The following is a 19,464-nucleotide window of genomic DNA, read 5'->3' as shown; positions in this document are numbered from 1 at the left end:
CTAGAAAGAGTACAGAGAAGAGCAACAAAGATGATTAGGGGACTGGAGGCTAAAACATATAAGGAACGGTTGCTGGAATTGGGTATGTCTAGTTTAACGAAGAGAAGGACGAGGGGGGACATGATAGCAGTGTTCCAATATCTCAGGGGCTGCCACAAAGAAGAGGGAGTCAAGCTATTTTCCAAAGCGCCTGAAGGCAAGACGAGAAGCAACGGGTGGAAACTAACCAAAGAGAGAAGCAACCTAGAACTAAGGAGAAATTTCCTGACAGAACAATTAACCAGTGGAATAATCTGCTTCCAGAAGCGGTGAACGCGCCAACACTGGAAGTTTTTAAGAAGAAACTGGACAGCCATTTGTCCAAAATGGTATAGGGGGTTGGACTAGATGACCTCCAAGGTCCCTTCCAACTTTATCATTATTATTATTATTAGTAGTAGTAGTAGGTTGTGATCTACTTTATCAAATGCCTTACTGAAGTCCAAGTAAATTATATCCACAGCATTCCTCTGATCCTCTAATTTTGTCACTTGGTGAAAGAATGCAATAAGATTTGCCTGGCATGATCTGTTTTTGACAAACCCATGTTGGCTTTTAGTAATGATTTTGTTTGCCTGTAGGTGTTCGCTGATTCGTTATTTGATTATCTTTTCCAGAATCTTCCCAGGTATTGAGGTCAGGCTGATAGGTCTGTAATTTCCTGGGTCCATTTTTTTTCTTTAACAGATTTGAAAAGAGAGCAGTCAGGGCAGCAGAGCAGGAAACAAATGTGTAGTAATAGTTCGCAAACCGCAACAGTTGCTGCACATCCTTCACCCGCCATGGAGGCTACCATTCCTGCAATGACTTCACTTTCTCTGGGTCCATCTCCACACTTTTGGGCAAGATGCGATGACCCAGAAAGTCGAGATCTTTAAACACCAAATCAAATTTGTCAGTCATTCCAATGGTCAGAGTTTCAGGGTTTCCAAGCAGAAATCACAACACAGAACTAGAGATCAGAGAGTTGTTTCCAAGATCAGCAACAGCACACAAAACTCCAAGAAATCAGCGTTTGTTCCTGACAAATGCCCCTCCCCACAGCGTCTCCCGGCTGGCCTGGGCCAGGGCCAAGGCAGAGGGGGCCGTTCCTTCACTGTTTCCAGAATGGTTTCATGGGCCACATGAAACCACTTTGCGGTCGGCATCCGGCCCCGGCCTTGTGTTTGACATGTCTGCTCTAAGTGCTATTAGCATAGTAAAAACACACCTAAAGGTGGTAATTACCAACCTACAAGATAATGAGGTAGAATTAGTTAATGGAGCATTTACTTGGTAGCTTTGCATTGCCATAGAATGCGACTCATGTAGCTTTCTAACCAATCAGAAATTCTTAAAAAGTGTGGAAAGAGCTTTAGGATGAAAATTTCCTCTCTCACAAAAGGAGGCAGAATGACCAAAAGCTCCTGAAATGCACAAGCGAAAGATTTTTCAAGCTTTATGGCCATGTTTTGCCCTTCTATGATGTGCTAAGGGCTAGGACAAAGTATAAATTTTACTTCAGTATGATCAATTAAATATCAATGGTGTGGTTTCTTTCCAAGCATGTATTAAATTCTCTCTGGTTGCATTAAAAATTACTAATATATACAAATATTTGGAGGTCTTTGGTTGGGGGACTGAAGGTCAAATATGGCTTTTAAGCTAGTGCTTCGGCATGCATATTTTCCAATGAGACAACCCGAGACAGGAAGATCATTTTATTACAATTTATCAGAATATTCAGACAAAAGGGATTCCTCTCATTCAAAGAGGGAACCTCGATCTTTAGCTTATAACACCTTTTAAAAGTTAGCATAACAAAGAAACATCCCAAAGTTGATTGGACAGGATAAAAGTAACCACCCCTTTGCACAGGAAATGTTACATGTGGACAAGCATATTACACATTTGCATCCCATAATGTCACACGTTTATTAAAATGAGGTCTGACATCAGAACCGGCATAAATTGTAAGGAAAAAGGTTGTTTAGTGTTCACTAAAGAGATAAACCAGACCCCAATTTGTACTAAAACTTTTTCTTATCTTAATAATAATAATAAAGTTGGAAGGTCATCGAGTCCAACCCCCTGCTCAGGCAGGAACCCTACACCATTTCAGACAAATGGCTGTCCAGTCTCTTCTTAAAAACTTCCAGTGTTGGAGCATTTACCGCTTCTGGAGGCAGGTTGTTCCATTGGTTAATTGTTCTGTCAGGAAGTTTCTCCTTAGTTCTAAGTTGCTTCTCTCCTTGATCAGTTCCATCCGTTGCTTCTCGTCCTGCCTTCAGGCGCCTTGGAGAATAGCTTGACTCCCTCTTCTTTGTGGCAGCCCCTGAGATATTGGAACACTGCTATCATGTCCCCCCTCGTCCTTCTCTTCGTTAAACTAGACCTACCCAATTCCAGCAACCGTTCCTTATATGTTTTAGCCTCCAGTCCCCTAATCATCTTTGTTGCTCTTCTCTGTACTCTTTCTAGAGTCTCAGCATCTTTTTTACATCGTGGTGACCAAAACTGGATGCAGTATTCCAAGTGTGGCCTTACTAAGGCATTGTAAAGTGGTATTAATACTTCACGTGATCTTGNTATACCTGTACATTTGGTTTTTCTTGCCTAAATGTAGAACCTTACTTTTTTCACCATTGAATTTCATTTTGTTAGATAGCGCCCAGTGTTCAAGTCTGTCCAGGTCCTCCTGTATCTTAAGCCTGTCTTCTGGAGTGTTGGCTATTCCTGCCAGCTTGGTGTCATCCGCAAATTTGATGAGTTCCCCATCTATCCCCTCCTCCAAATCATTGATGAAGATGTTGAAGAGCACTGGGCCTAGAACAGAGCCCTGGGGCACACCACTACACACTTCCCTCCATGTAGATGCAGTTCCATTGAGGACCACGAATCCATCTGGTGGTGATGCTGTCTAACCCACATTTTTCTATCTTCTCAAGTAGTAGGTTGTGATCTACTTTATCAAATGCCTTACTGTTTATCTCTTCAATTTAGGAATGTTAAAAGCTATTCCTAAATTATCCTCTGTATTGTAACTGAACAGAGAAAATAATCAATATGAAGATTTATCTTTTGACTTTAGGAATGTTAAAAGCTATCTAATCAATCCACACAACTATCCTATATTCCAATCTGTAATGAACCATCATTATTTTAAAAGAGAGAAAATACATCAAATTAAAATACAAAATAATTGTATTAGTTAACAAATTACAAAATCCATGTCATTTGCCCCACAGGCAAATGTCAGGGTTTTAGAGGGTCCTGCTAAGTTGAGGCTGTTTTTTTCAAATATTGCTCATTAAAGGTTCAGGATCAACCTGGAAAATAAAGAAACAGATATATAAAGGAAAAAAAAAACTAGGTTAACCTCATTCTTTTTAAATCGACTTTTAACACTTTCCCCTTCATTTAAATTCTTTGTTTCGCCCAGTAAGGCAACTCTTTTGTGTGTCATTGTCGATTCCAAACATGGTCAAATCTTTTCAATCCAATGGAGTCTTCAGCTCTTATTTTGCTCTTTCCTTTTCTTTTTCTCTCTTTATTCATGACCTAATGAGATCCACCTTGCCTTCCATTCTCCAAAGGTCTTAAGCTTCCTAGTCCCATTTCCTGAGGTAGATTCTCTACTCCAGTGGTTCTCAACCTTTTTAATGCCACGACCCCAACCGGTCATAAGTCGAGGACTAAACCGGTCGTAAGTCGAGGACTAAACCGGTCGTAAGTCGAGGACTACCCAACCGGTCGTAAGTCGAGGACTTTCCCTGCCCGGGAGTGCCGTGCATGCGTGGTTCCGCCCCCTGCGCCGGCTGAGGCATAGCTGGCAAGCGGCAGAGACGGAGCAGGCCAACCACCAGTTGGCCCAGCCCAAGGGAGGTAAGGCACCCTCCGGAAAAGGGGAAAAAAATGGCGGACAAAAAAATGGCGGACAGCCTTGCTTGGCGACCCCCATGAAATGGTCGATCGACCCCAAATGGGGTCCCGACCCACAGGTTGAGAACCACTGCTCTACTCCATCCCAACATGAAAATATTTTTTCCTCTCATGATATTTGAGATTCGTGTTCCTTTTTATCTATGTTCCTTGCTTCGTTTCTGCAATTCCACTTTTCTCCAGTCATAGAGGAGGCGCCATTTGCCCGCACTTTCTCCTTCTCCACCAAGTAGCGTCGTTGTGAGGTAAAATTTCAGGATCATTCACCAGTTTGAGCTTTTTCTGCATATTGGGACTGGTTTTCTTTCCATATTTCTTTTTTTACAGCATTATTCTGCGAGCACAAGGCTTTTAGCTTACGCCCATGACCATCGTCCCTGCCCTCACCTTCCCCTCCCCCTCCCATGACCATTGTCCCTGCCCTGCCCTTCCCCTCAGGCGCGCTCTCTCTCTTTCCCGCCCTTTCGGGGAATCCTGGCACATCACACAGAGTCCACCAGGGGACGGTCTCAGTCGCAGGAGGGAACTGAGCATGCGCCGGGTTCCTCCTCTGGCATAAGGAATAATCCTAGCAACAGGCTGCTCTTTCTGTTCTCCCCCTCCCTCCGCTGAGAGACGGGGGCGAAGCCTTGGGGGGAGGCGCAGAGGCTGCTGGGAAGCCTTGAGCGGACGTGGACCCCGACGAGACTCCGGAGTTCTGTGAGTTGCGGCTCTGCCCATGCAAAGGTGTCCCGCGCTCGAGGCGAGTGTGGAGACGGGCCAAGGCTTCCCTCGGAGTGGGAGTCGAAGGTCCCATGTTCCCCTGCCTCCCTTTCCCATGCAGAGGCCAAGCAAGGGCGCGGGGGGGAGCAAAATAGAGAAAGGGGGGACGCCAGAAAAGAGGGGCCGTTTCCCCCATTTCCTGGGGGAGCCTCTGCGTGGGGGGGAGGCTAGTGGGGGGAGTAGCCGGAAGCCCCCTTGCCGGCTCTGGGTGCAAGGCTTGAAGCCTGAACTTCTGGAACTGGGGAAGTTTGACCAAGGCTGGATTAGGCTAAGAAGTGGGAAAGGAAACATGTTTGTAGGAATTGCATGATTCAGAATAAACCATGCACAGCTTAACCATTTTAATCGTGCACATGTTTTATTAATTCGGATGTTAATCCAATATGCAACGCATGATGGTTCGTTAATTTGGGCTTCTAGAGTTCCCACAGGGTTAGGGAGATAATGGGGATCTGCTGATTGAGGTTTTACCACAGGTGCAAATGTTGATTTATTTCCTTTTGAAATCGATTTATAAACCTTGATTCATCTTTGTGACCTCAGACATTGTTTGAAGCAGGGGTCCTGGATCGGCACCGGCCTGTGTCACGCCAGCAATTGGCCGAGCAAGCAAATGATGCCCCATTCTTGGGATCCAGGCAGTAGGCAAAACCATGCTCCTTTTGGTCCGCAGAAAAACATTTCTCCACGGAACCGGTCCCTGGTACCAAAAGTTGGGGGCCGCTGGTTTAAAGGATTGTTTTTCACTCTATGCCTCCATAGAAGTCATTAGAACAAATAAGTAGGAAATAGAAATCCAAAATGTACTTTAAATGTATTTCTCCAGTATTTGGAGTCCTTTCTAGAAGTTAAATCCAGAAGGGTCTCCTGATTCTCCTCCAGAGATAGAGAATTCATTTTACCTAATAAAATTCCCCTTTCTTCCCTGACATTGATAGTTAGGTAAGATTCACTTTCTTTGATTTTTCCTTTGGGGAAGGAAGCTCACTAGTTAAATTAGTCCCCCTGTGTTTCTGGATATTTGGTAGATTTTCTGTTTTAGGAAGGTAAACTGGAAATCTTTTGTACTTCCTCTGGAGACCAAAGATTAAACTAGGGCCAGATCTTCCACAGATCAGCCTGCCTTAGGAGGAGGATTGGACAGGACAGCATCTTCACGTGTTGTTTCACTGGTTAAGTCCACACCTTCTAATTCTTGGAATTTCTTTCCATCTCAGAAATACAACCTGCAAGCCATTTGTATATCTTCAAAATTGTCTTTTGGTTAAAGAGGGCTGAATGACGTACTATGGTCAGTCCTGAGGCTAGAGGAAGAATCCTATGAATAAAAAGCATTTGGAGATCCACAAGATTCCTTGAACCCATTTGGAGTTGCGTTACAGAACAGAAAAAGAATGGAGATACAACTTTTAGCAAGTGAGGGAATTGGAAAAGGCCCTTTTGCCATTCAGCTTGAAAGTTGTGGGGATGGCAGTTCAAGAACTGGGCAGAAGATCGTACAGAAGGAAACCATCCATTCAGAAGTTCAGCTCTGGAACTTCAGGAGCATCCAATACCAGAAGGCTGAGGGTCCCCGAGGACTTTGCAACCAAATCCACAACTTCTGTAGGCGATGGCTGAGACCGGAAAAGCACACCAAAGCCCAGATGCTGGACCTGGTTGTTCTGGAGCAGCTCCTGGCTATCCTGCCCCCAGAGATGGAGAGCTGGGTGCAGGAGTGCGGAGCAGAGACTAGCTCCCAGGCAGTGGCCCTGGCTGAAGGTTTCCTCTTGAGCCAGGCGGAGGAGAAGAAAGAACAGGTCGAGTTGCAGGTGAGAGACCTTCATCTAGGGAACCCAGAATGAAATAAAGATTTTCTTTGAATTCTTTATCGCTCCTTCCCAGGCTTCTCTGGTATTCATAGTATGTGGAGATGTCCCACCAGTTTTGTAGGACATTATTCCATTCATTACTCCCTCAGTCTCATTGATGGATTTTGGAGGGACTTTCAGGTTGTGTTCAGAGAACAAGAATCCACTTTATGTTGTGTGATGTCCATTAATTCTTCTTTCTCCTTCCTCCTATTTCACTGTGGAGATCAAAGATTCCGAGGGAAAGAGGAATCCATCAAATCCCCCTCAGGAGCTGTTTCTCAGGAGGATCTCTCAGGAAGAGGACACCTCAGGTAAAGCGAAGCTCGTCCCATAATCCAGAGAGGTCCCAGCTACCTAACCTTTTCTATCTCTTCCCTTCTGTAGAATACCTCCTATTTTGTTAATTATGATGCATTTTAAAATTCTATATTCCTCACAGAGAAACAAAGAATGGGGTTTTCTGGTGTTTTTGATGGAGCTGAAACAATGGTTGAACCTCCAAATCAAGTAAGTTATGGAAATTAATTTATTAGATTTGTATTCTCCCTTTCCTTCAAGAAGAGAAGCTGGTGTGCAGACCATTCTCCCCTTCCATTCCCCCTGCCCCATTTAGACTGGATTATTTTTGTGTTCCTGAGCAACATGGAAAAGGGAATAGCGGGTTCAAGTTGCAACGTGGAAAACGGGTTGAAGTTGTTCTCAGCCAACTTAGTTCCCTCAGAAGACTGTTGTTGTGACACAATGATTTGTCATTTCTACCCTCAAATTCTGTTTAGGATTTTTTTTTAAAGACTACTAGTTAATTTGTTCTGCTAGCTAGTCTTCCAAATAGGCTTTTACAAGAAGTATTTTTTTTTAGAAAAAGGAGTAAACTATCACAGTGGCAGCAAATGCTAAACAAAGACCCATTCTTTTTGTAATTCTTTCCACAGGTAATTTTCTCCTCTTTGTTTTCTCCAGTTTAGTTGTTAGCTCCGACTATGGAGATTCTCAGTCATCCAGGTCATGATTGTTCCAAAGGTGCTTTTTCTTTGCAACTGGACTTTCTTGTTTTTCTTTGAAGAACGTTTTGCTTCTCATTCAAGAATCTTCTTCAGTTCTGAGGAAGCTTCTTGGATGAAAAGCAAAACATCTTCAAACAAAACCAAGAAAGTCCAGTTACCTCTTGAAAAAGCACCTTTGGGACTCAGACTATTAGATTGATAGATTATAGACAGTCAGAAAGATCCATTGAGCCAGTAGTAGAATTAGCTTACTGAAAGGCATTGAAAGTTCTGCAGAATCAATCGACTTGATAAAACATGCCCAAATAGTTCTTCAGTCAGACGTTTTTGATTGTTTATTTTCTCACATAAACCTTGGAATCCTCCATTTACTGCCATTTAACTTGGTGCATAACTTTACTTTGGGATTTTGTGAACAATGGACCAGATCTTGAGAATCCTCCTTGGGCTGTTCTGTTCCTTTTTCCTTGTTCAGGATGACCTTGTGTCCTTTGAAGAGGTGGCTGTGTATTTCTCCAAGGAAGAGTGGTCTCAGCTGGATCCTGACCAAAAAGTACTACATAATGAAGTCATGCTGGAAAATTATACAAATGTGACCTCTCTGGGTAAGGATTTGCTACTCATTAATCAGAGAGTTTCAGAAAGTTTGTAGTTAGTTACCATTAGCTATTTCTTATTAATAATCCCCAGTTCATCTCCTGGGAAGGAGAAGGAAAAATATCTGGCTTTCTCCTGCTCCAGGGAAGGAATAGCAACAGCAATAGCACTTAGACTTACATATCACTCCACAGTGCTTTACCACACTCTGTGAGTGGTGTACAATATCAGCATATTGCCCCCAACAATCTGGGTCCTCGTTTTACCGAACTCAGAATGGAATGCTGAGTCAAGCCGGTCAGGATTGAACTCCTGGCACTGCACCACCAGAGCTCCTCTTATAAGATCTTTGGGACAGCTAAAAGGAAAGAGGTCTATGGTTGTTTAGATGCTTCCTGTGCCACTTCTCATCTGCTGAATTTTTCCATTTCTATTTCAATCTGTCAGTGATAAACTAACTTCTTGGCTTGAGGAGATGCTCAGCTACATAACACCAATATCAGCTACTTGAGGCCAGATGCTTTTTCTTATCTATCCTAGAAAGGGTTGTCATTTCTTCCGGTTCTTGGGTTAAAATTTTTTGTTGCTTTTCATTTCTATCCTGAGTCTTGGGATTAGGGGCTAACCAGTACAGGTAGTCCTCGAGTTACGAATGTAATGGACTCTGCCCATTCCACTCGTGGGAATCTTGTTCTGCAAACGAGATCACTCCCTTGCTCATTAAGATGCATGTGGCTCGTTAAGTGAACATAAGGTATCTCAGGGTGGGGAAGGCCATGGAGGGCCTAGTGATGGAATAGGTCCCCAAGGCCTCCTCAACCCACTAAGATACCTCATGCTTCCCCCTCCCTTCCTGCCTTGCAGGACTCACGTTGAAAAGATCCGTCTCCTCTGCCACGCTTCCTCCTGTTGCCTGGCTCTAAGGCTGGGGGACTCTTCCATGTCTCTCCAATAGTCCGATGCAGGCCCCGGAGGCCTTCTCCAGATCTAGGCAGCAGCGGCCTGGAAAAGGCCTCTGGCACCCAGATTGGGCCACTGGAGGGCCACAGAAGCGTTCCCCTGTCTTCAGATCCAGGCGTCAGCAGTTTGGAAAAGGCCTCAGATGCTCCGATCCAGCCTCCAAAGGCAGGGGGAAGTGTCCCGTGGCCTCAGATCCGGGTGGCAGCGCCCTGGAAAAGGCCTCCAACGCCCCGATCCAGCCTCCGGAGGTACGTGGAAGTGTCCCCGGCTTTGGTTCCGTTCTCTGTTGCAGAGAACAGAGGCCTAAAGTAGTATGAGATCACGTGAGACCACTAGCGTGAGATCTTGCCCCAGTGATCTCCCGTGATCTTGCATTACTTTAGGCTTTCATTCTCTGTGAACGCATTGAAAGCTTGTAGCAGCCAAGAAAGTGAAGGTGATGTGTCTGACTAATGAAACACTTCAAAGAACTTTCAGGCATGGTTTAACCTAAAAAAGCCTTTATTAGTGTAGAGGAGTGTCAGCACAGCATGATGGATGCCAAGATCTGAATTTCCCTTCCCTTTGCACATAACATTCCAGGCATTTCCCCTCCCCTATTTTGGGGTCATGATTCACATCTTCCAATTAACATGGAGGGCAAAGATTCACTTCCATTCCTTTTCCCTGGGCTTTCCTTACTAATCTCCTCCCTTTTCTCTGTCATCTGAATTAACTCTAAAAATACCAGACAGTTCTGCATACTTTGTCAAAGCAAGAATATTCAATATTAGCAGAAGGATTTCAATCTTCGCGGGGTGAGTATTGAAGGCCTGGTACCTAGGGAGATCCAGGGTAGAGGTGGGGAGGGAGGGAATAACCAGGGTGAATGTTGCAGAGCCTCTGCGGTCGCTCATAAGGGCAAACGACTGCCGTGCTGCTGCAATATTTGTAATTTTGGGACTTGCTTATAAGCACTAATAGAAAAACCCCTGTTTCTTTCTCTGCAGCTATGTGATTTTGGCAAGAGAAAATGAATAGTAAAGGGAAATTAGTTTGGATAGAAAAAAAGGACTTGTTACAAAATTGTTTCAGTTCTGAGAGGTCTCTGCTGAAATTAACACACTCCAATAAATCTTACGTTATCTCCTAATATCTCCTTGACTGTTTCCCCTAATTATTCCTTAACTGAAAACTAACTTTGAGTGAAATTTCGGGGTGTTTCTCTGAAAATAAGCATTAGCTTGATTTTTATCCATGCGCTGAATATAAACTCTATGCCAAAAATAACCCCTAGTTAAGCCTCTGTCTTACTGTCTCGTTGTTTGCGGCTGCAACAGGGCAGGAAAGTGCATAACACCACCATGAGATGAGGTAGGTGGTGGGAGAGGTGCCCCATGTGTCCCATACCCGTGTACCTCAGGGCCCCCGCAACCAGGCCACTCCCCACTGGTGACCTCTCCCCGCCTATTCAATGATCCGGCTGTGTACCTGCTTCTTTCCTTTCACTTCTCCCTGAGGTGGAGTGCCATACTACGGAGTATGGGTGGGAGAGAGGCTCGGTCCCCTCACCCGGTCCCCCTCCACTGTTTTGGAGCCAGGAGGGAGTTATGGCAAAAGGCTTCTGCCACTGCTGAGCATCAGCTACGTCCGCTGCTGGAGGGGCTTTTTTGGATCCCTGCTGCCTTGCCCCTCAGATCATGTGTCTGCTGGAGGCTGTCTCCTCCACCAGCCGCCTCAGGAGGGTCGGGGAGGGTGCTGAAGCTACCAGGCATCCTACCTGCAGCACCTGTGCCAGGCTGCCCCTTCTGCATCAAAGCTGGAATGCCACTCCATTTCAGTAGATGCCAGCTTTGCCCTCCAGTGGGCCTGGGCAGTTAGTGGAGAGAGACGGGCCCGTTTCAGCACCTGGAGCGGTTGGGGGTTTACTTGCCACTTGTTTTACAGCTCCGTTGTATTTGTCCGCCGCCATGGAGCTGGAGAGCTTGGTGTTCCAACGCCCAGTTCCCCTTGCTTCCCCAAAGCATTCACTAGCCTGCTTTTCAGCTTCGTTGTGTTTCTCTACTGCCGCAGAGCTGGACAGCTTGGCACACCACCGCCCAACTCCCATCTCTTCCCCAAAGCATTCCTTCACTAACTTGCTTTCCAGCTCGGTTGCATTTCTCCATCGCCTCATGTAGAGAAACAAAAGTTTGTGAGGCTAAAAAAAAGTTCAAAAAAAATTCAATCAGACCTTCCAACTTTTCGAGATCTTTTTGTGTGTGTGTGTCTGAGAAGTTGGAAGGTCTGATTGACATTTTTTTAGGGGGGGGGTCCCACAAACATCTTTTGTTTCCCTGCACGTGCGGCGGCGCAGAAATGCAATCAAGCTGGAAAACAGGTTATTGAAGGAATGGTTTGGGGAAGAGGGGGGATCTTGACAGTGGTATGGCAAGGTGACGGAGAAATCTGATGGACATGGAAAGCAGGCTAGCAAATGAATGCTTTGGAAAAGCGAGTGGAGCTGGGCAGTAATGTGCCAAGCTCCCCAGCTCCGCGGTGGCAGAGAAACATGGTGGAGAGTGGAAGGTTACTATGATTTGGGGCCAGGAATAGAAGCTAAGCATGTTTTTGGTAGAAAGTGGGTAACCCACCTTAACTGCTTCTTTTTAGCAACCCAACAGTTTGGTTGCTAAGCGCCCCAAACACTTTTCACCCAGACCGTGAAATGACGGAGACTGAAAGCTTCTTCTGCTTGCAAATGGGGCGGTTTCCAAGCAGCTCTTGCTTGTAAAGCAAAATCCTCTCTTCCTAAGGCAGTAGCAAACACAGCTAAACCTGGGGGGGAACCAGCTGTTCTCTCTTATAAGGTGAAACCCTTCTTTTTTTCCAGCATTAACATAACAGTAACAGCTTAATTTGGGGGAGAGAGCCAGCACGTTTGCCTTATTTTGCAGAGTATTAGCATACACTGTAACACAAAGCCTTCTTTGCTTTGGCGCTTCTAAACTTGTAAGAGGAGCTATGTGTCCCCATCCTGACTTGCTGCTCCAGCAAAGGAACACCCCCTAGCCCTTTGTTTAGCCAAAAAAGTATTTTATTAAAGCCAAAGTGGTTACAAGAGCAGTGAAGCTGGATCTGGCATTTTTGCATGCAAAAGATGCAATTAACTTTCCCTCCCCCCCCCCCCCGGCCATTCCCTTGTTATAAGCCAATGATGGCGAACCTTTTAGAGACCGAGTGCCCAAACTGCAACCCAAAACCCACTTATTTATCGCCGGGTGCCAGATGGACGTGGCCCACTGGGTGGGCATGGCTGTGGTGGTCATGGCAGATTGGGTGGGAATGGCCAAGGTGGGCATGATCACCTCGATGTTGCTCGTGGGGAGGGACGCCTGTGGGGGCCAGCCAGGGTTGGGGGAGATCCAAGGGGTCTCTGCCAGGTGGGGCGGTGGGCAGGAGGCTGGTCCTGCGGGGTGAGGCAAGGCGAGGCGGGGGGGTACCATTGTTACAGGGCAAGGTGTGGCAGGGGCAGAGGCGGCTGCTGCCTGACACCATCGACCTCTGTACTCAGAGGCCAGCGAGCGCATGGGTGCTGGGATGTATCCAGCCATGTGGATCCTTGGCGAGTTAGTGGGCGGCTGGTTGAAGAGGGACAGTTGCCATCTCCAGGGCATGGCCTCTGTGCCCACAGAGAGGGCTCTGAGTGCCGCCTCTGGCACTCATGCCATAGGTTCGCCACCACTGTTATAAGCTAATATCCAGTTAGGTGTTTAGATTTTGCTTGGGGAATGCAGGCTTTCTAGTTCTGCATTCAGATGTTTAGATTGGCTGATGCTTCTAATGCCTCGGGCTGGCATGGCTTGATTTCCATCCCATCCCGCTTCCTCCTTACATTCCAATCCTCTCTTCCCTTCCCCAATTGATAATGTCAGGCTTTCAGCTTGCAATACTTGGCTTGCAGAATGTCATCCATAACACTGTGTTTTAGACTTTGTGTCCTTTAATTGTCAGGATAAAGGAGGGAAAAGAAACAGTCCAGGTTTTAGCAGCTTCTCTCGTTGCATCTTCCTAAAGCCCCATTGGCCAAAATGAAAGAGCAGCATTCTTCCTGCTCTTGTTGGAAGCGGCACCTTCACTTTAGCAGTAATTACCCACTGAGCGAAGAGAAGCAGCCTGCTCCTTAGAAAACTGAAGGCATTTTACGAATGTATGGGTGGAGTAGGCATAGGGACTCATTCATAGAACAGGATCCTCTTTCAAATCCTCGAGGTACAAATATAATCGGCAGGCTCCATTACATTTGTAGCTCAACGATTATCTGTATATTGCAATTTCGCAAAAATTTAGAAGGTAATTCACTTTCTACAGTTTGATCTTTTCCCCTAACCTTGTTATCATTTTCATTTCTCTTTTCCTTTGGAGGCAATAATGGGCAGGAGAATAAAGATTCTGAGGAGCCATTCCAAGTGATCCACCATGAAGAAAGAATAAAGAAACGTATAGTACAAATGGAAGAAGAACATTATGAGAGAAACCAGTTGAGTAATTGGAATCAGGGCAGTTCATCAACCATTCATGCTTCAATGCAAGATCTTCTTCTCCATCAAGGGACAATAAAGAAGAAATGCATTGGGAAAAGTGTAAAGTTAATCAAAGCTAAATTGCATGTAAATGAACATTGTCCAATCCAAAACAAAGGCGAAGATGCTGTAAGTAGACACAGTGGGAAAAAATACAATGGGACTTTCACTCTTTTTCTTGGAAATAAGTCCCTCACATCTCAAAAAGGGATTGACACAGAAGAGAAGCGTTATAAATGCTTAGAATGGGAAAATAATTTTAGAAAAAACAGACAACTTATTGTCCATAAAAGGATTCACACAGGGGAGAGACCATACAAATGTGTTGACTGTGGAAAACTCTTCTGTCAAAAGTCTTCCCTTACTTACCATCAAATGATCCACACAGGGGAGAAACCGTATAGGTGCATGGAGTGTGGAAAAACCTTTGCTTGCAGCAGTCGACTTACTTCGCACAAAAGGATCCACACAGGGGAGAAGCCGTTTAAATGTATGGAGTGTGGAAAGACCTTTGGTCAGAGCAGCCATCTTACCTCCCATCAAAGAATCCATACAGGGGAGAAGCCATTTAAATGCATGGAGTGTGGAAAGACATTTAGTCGGAATGATTATCTTACTGTCCATCAAAGAATTCACACAGGAGAGAAGCCATTTAAATGCATGGAGTGTGGAAAGACCTTTATTTCGAACGGACATTTTACTGCCCATCAAAGAATCCACACAGGGGAGAAGCCATTTAAATGCATGGAGTGTGGAAAGACCTTTATTTCGAACAGTCATCTTACTGCCCATAAAAGGATCCACACAGGGGAGAAGCCATTTAAATGCATAATGTGTGGGAAGACCTTTGCTCGGAGCACTCAACTTTCTTCCCATCAAATAATCCACACAGGGGAGAAGCCATTTAAATGCAAGGAGTGTGGAAAGACCTTTACTAAAATAACTCATCTTACTGCCCATAAAAGGATCCACACAGGGGAGAAGCCATTTAAATGCATCGAGTGTGGAAAGACATTTAGTCGGAATGATCTTCTTACTGTCCATCAAAGGATTCATACAGGAGAGAAGCCATTTAAATGCATGGCATGTGGAAAGACTTTTGCACAAAGCGCTCATCTTTCTTCCCATAACAAGATCCACACAGGGGAGAAGCCATTTAAATGCATGGAGTGTGGAAAGACATTTAGTCGGAACGATTATCTTAGTCTCCATCAAAGAAGTCACACAGGAGAGAAGCCATTTAAATGCATGGAGTGTGGAAAGACCTTTATTTGGAGCAGTCATCTTACTGCCCATCAAAGAATCCACACAGGGGAGAAGCCATTTAAATGCATGGAGTGTGGAAAGACCTTTGCTGATAGCAATCGACTTACTGTTCACAAAAGGATCCACACAGGGGAGAAGCCATTTAAATGCCTCGAGTGTGGAAAGACATTTGCACAAAGCGGTCATCTTTATTCACATAATAAGATCCACACAGGGGAGAAGCCATTTAAATGCATGGAGTGTGGAAAGGCCTTTGCTAGGAGCACTCAGCTTTCTTCCCATAAAAGGATCCATACAGGGGAGAAGCCATTTAAATGCCTCGAGTGTGGAAAGTCCTTTAGTCGGAATGATCTTCTTACTATCCATCAAAGGATTTATACAGGAGAGAAGCCATATAAATGTATGGAATGTGGGAAGACATTTACTCAAAGAACACTTCTTATTTCCCATAAGATGAGGCACACAGGATAGAAGAACCTTTCTCACAGGAGTCAACTTACAATTCATAAAAGGATCCAAACAGATCCAACCCCCTGCTGAGGCAGGAAACCCTATACCATTTCGGACAAGTGGCTGTCCAGTCTCTTCTTAAAAACTTCCAGTGTTGGAGCATTCACCGCTTCTGGAGGCAGGTTGTTCCACTGGTTAATTTTTCTAATTGTCAGGAAGTTTCTCCTTAGTTCTAGGTTGCTTCTCTCCTTCATTAGTTTCCATCCGTTGCTTCTTGTCCTGCCTTCAGGCACTTTGGAAAATAGCTTGACTCCCTCTTCTTTGTGGCAGCCCCTGAGATATTGGAACACTGCTATCATGTCCCCCCTCATCCTTCTCTTCATTAAACTAGACATACCCAATTCCAGCAGCCATTCCTTATATGTTTGAACCTCCAGTTCCCTAATCATCTTTGTTGCTCTTCTCTGTACTCTTTCTAGAGTCTCAACATCTTTTTTACATAGTGATGACCAAAACTGGATGCAGTATTCCAAGTGTGGCCTTACTAAGGCATTGTAAAGTGGTATTAATACTTCATGTGATCTTGATTCTATCCCTCTGTTAATGCAGCCTAGCACTGTGTTGGCTTTTTTGGCAGCTGCAGCACATTGGTGGCTCATATTTAAGTGATTGTCCACTAGGACTCAGAGATCCCTCTCACAGTTACTACTATTGAGCAAGGTACCCCCTATACTATACCTGTACATTTGGTTTTTCTTGCCTAAATGTAGAACCTTACTACACACTTCCCTCCATGTAGATGCAGTTCCATTGAGGACCACATGCTGATATGTCCGGTCAGCCAGCTACGAATCCATCTGGTGGTGATGCTGTCTAACCCACATTTTTCTATCTTACCAAGTAGTAGGTTGTGATCTACTTCATCCATTGCCTTACTGTAGTCCAAGTAAATTATATCTGCAGCATTCCTCTGATCCACTCTTTTTGTCACTTGGTCAAAGAATGCAATAAGATTTGTCTGGCATGATATGTTTTTGACAAACCCATGTTGGCTTTTAGTAATGACTTTGCCTCTAGGTCCGGGGTGTCAAACTGCTGGGGCACGGGCCGGTTTCATCATACCGGAGCCGCGTCCACCCCATTGCCGGCAATGGCAAAATAGTCCTCATACGTCTCGTGACGTCACGAGTTTGACATGTCTGCTCTAGGTGTTCGCTGATTCGTTGTTTGATTATCTTTTCCAGAATCTTCCCAGGTATTGAGGTCAGGTTGATAGGTCTGTAACTTCCTGGATCTATTTTTTTTCCTTTTTTTAAGATGGGAACAACATCAGCTCTTTTCCAGTCCTCTGGTAGTTCCCCAGTGCTCCAGAATCTTTGAAAAATATAGTTCATTGGTTCTGAGATCACATCTGCCAGTTCCTTGAGAACCTTGGGGTATAATCCATCTGATCCTGGTGATTTGAACTCGTCTAGGCTGGGACAGGTGCTCACCATTTTCTTGCCTATCTTAACTTGTGTTTCTATTCTGTTTTTTACGGCTCTATTTTTGATAGGTTGGTCTGTTTTTTCCCTTTGTGTAAAGACAGATGCATGGAGTGTAGGAGGATCTTTACTCAAAGAAGTCATCTTATTTCCCATAATATGAGGCATATAGGGGAGAATAAATGCATGGAGTGTGGAAAGACCTTTACTCAAAGATTTCATCTTATTTCCCATAAGTTGAACCATACAGAGGAGAAACCACACAAATGTATGGAGTGTGGAAACACCTTTCCTGATAGATGTGGACTTTGCACAAAAAGATCAACACAAGGGAGAAGCCATTTAAATGCATGGAGTGTGGATAAACCTTTAGCTGGAACAGTCACCTTACTGCCATCAAAGGACACACACGGAAGAAGCCCTTTAAATGCATGGAGTGTGGAAAGACTTATAATTGGAACAGTGATCTTACTGCTCATCAAAGGAGTCACACAAGGGAGAAGCCATTTAAATGCATGGAGTGTGGGAGGATCTTTACTCAAAGAAGTCATCTTATTTCCCATAATATGAGGCACACGGGAGAAACCGCAGAAATGCATGGAGTGTGGAAACATCTTTCCTGATAAACGTGAACTTACTCTTTCCAAAAGGATCCACATGGGAGAAGCCATTTAAATGAATAGAGTGTGGAAAAACCTTTACTTGGAACAGTCACCTTAGTTCCCATAGCAAGATCCACAAAGGGGAGTAGCCACATAAATGCATGGAGTGTAGAAAGACCTTTAATCTTAGAGATCAACTTACTTCCCATAAGATGGTCCACTTAGGATAAACCACATAAATGCCTTGGAATATGCAAAGTGTTTCAGTGATAATGTTTCCCTTACTTCCTATAAAAGGATCACCCTCGGGAAAAACTTTACAACTCCATGGAATGTGGAAACAGCTTCAGATAATAGTGTTTTCTTTAATAAGGAGTAGCCTTATCAATTCAGTGTGGGAGGAGCCTCAACAGGAATAGTAATCTAAAATCTCGTGCAAGGGTCTACTTGGATAATAATTCTTATAAATACTAGACGTACTTCGATATGATCCAAAGAAGACAAGTGAAGGCTCAATCCTTATTCTTTTAGATAAGTAGGAGGTTCTAAGGCAAAAATGAGAACCAGTGGAGATTAAGTGCATTAATAGGCCTGAAAGTGATGCATAAATATCAATATTTAAGTGATGCAGGTTCCCCAATCATTTCAAGAAACTCCCTCTGATGGATAGATAGATAGATAGATACTGTGGGCACAATGGCACACATTAAAAATGAAATTTAGTTGCTTGCTCTCAAAGTGTACACATCTCAAATATATCCACTAGAGCAGAGTTGGAGGTAAAAATGCAATTGGTCCTGAATCCCGCATTATAGTAAGCTTTCCTTTGCTTAATCTCTTCACAATCTACCTTTCTACCCTCCTTCGCATTATGTAATGCAAGAAAGAAAACCGTAAGGAGAATGGGGTTATAGTGATGCTGAAGTAGAAGATGCAACTCAGGCTGTGTGTCCCAACTGTGTAGTGATCTTTCCTCGCCTTCTCTCATGTTGGCTCCAAAATAAAAGTAAAGAGAGAACTTAAAATGTGCTACCCTAAAACATATTGAAGTATCAGCAAAGGAAAGGGAATTTTGGAAACTGAGCCCAGAAATACATTTAGGATAAGCACTCTAGGGATGTGTGGGAGATATTTGCTACATCTGAGTGTGCTGTAAAACACAAAACAATTACTGCTTCTTGGACATAAAAATAATTGAACTTGATTCTACTGAATAAAATAGGGATAAGAGATGGACAATAGGAACGAGAAAGTATTTTTCAATCAAAGTGTCTTTATGCCACAGAATCCACACCAAAAATCTATGTAAATGTACAGTATATAGCATGGAAAGAGCTTCAGAGGGAGAGTTTCCTTTTCATCAAAAGAGCCACAGTGATGAGAAGGCTTATAAATGTACAGTCTTCCGAGAAGCTGCCAAATTCTGCTTTGCTGTGGGGTTGAAAGGGGCTGGGAAAAGATAAAACAGATTGTATTACATTTACCTGTAACCTTAGATTAAATTAATAAAATACAATTTGTATGAATTTTTTTCTGTCATAGTTAATGATCTTAGAGCACATTACAAATGTGATTATTCTTGGAGGGACCATAATTGAAGGTTTTAGAGTCCAGTTTGAACTTGTTAACTGAAAAGTGGCTTAGTGATACTTCCTAGCATTGTGGAAATATCTGTACCTTTAAGTCTGTTCTAAAGTATTAGTTGTTCCTTTGCCTTCTTGAAGTAACATCTCTAACAGCTTTCTGCGCAAGCTAGAAGGTTTTAACAGCAATGGTTGAGCAGAAGTGTCTAAGCCAGTGGTTCTCAACCTTTCTAATGCCGTGACCCCATAATACAGTTCCCCATGTTGTGGTGACCCCCAACCACTTATACATCGCCGGGTGCCAGGGGCGTGGCCAAGTGGGCGTGGCCACCAAGTGGGCGTGGCCACCATGTTGTGTAGGCAGAATCTGCCCAATATTTGCTGAAATACATTGCACTCAGA

The 19,464-nt window shown here is 44.2% G+C and overlaps 2 protein-coding genes across 2 annotated transcripts in view; one reads left to right on the top strand and one right to left on the bottom strand.

Moving 5' to 3' along the window:
- The window catches only part of LOC114922160 (zinc finger protein 721-like), a 36,936-nt gene extending 17,954 nt beyond the window's left edge, over positions 1 to 18,982 (top strand). The window contains exons 3-4 of the mRNA XM_029284640.1: positions 13,989 to 15,409; positions 17,289 to 18,982. Coding sequence (XP_029140473.1) covers positions 13,989 to 15,409; positions 17,289 to 17,500 — 1,633 coding nt within the window. The 3' untranslated portion in view covers positions 17,501 to 18,982. The remainder of the gene's footprint in view (positions 1 to 13,988; positions 15,410 to 17,288) is intronic.
- The window catches only part of LOC114922759, a 360,999-nt gene that overhangs the window by 139,052 nt on the left and 202,483 nt on the right, over positions 1 to 19,464 (bottom strand). The window lies entirely within an intron of this gene.

This window comes from Protobothrops mucrosquamatus, unplaced genomic scaffold (genome assembly GCF_001527695.2).
Source record: "Protobothrops mucrosquamatus isolate PMUCROS unplaced genomic scaffold, P.Mucros_1.0 scaffold_142, whole genome shotgun sequence".
Taxonomy (NCBI): Eukaryota; Metazoa; Chordata; class Lepidosauria; order Squamata; family Viperidae; genus Protobothrops; species Protobothrops mucrosquamatus.
This window is presented reverse-complemented; position numbering and strand designations above follow the sequence as displayed.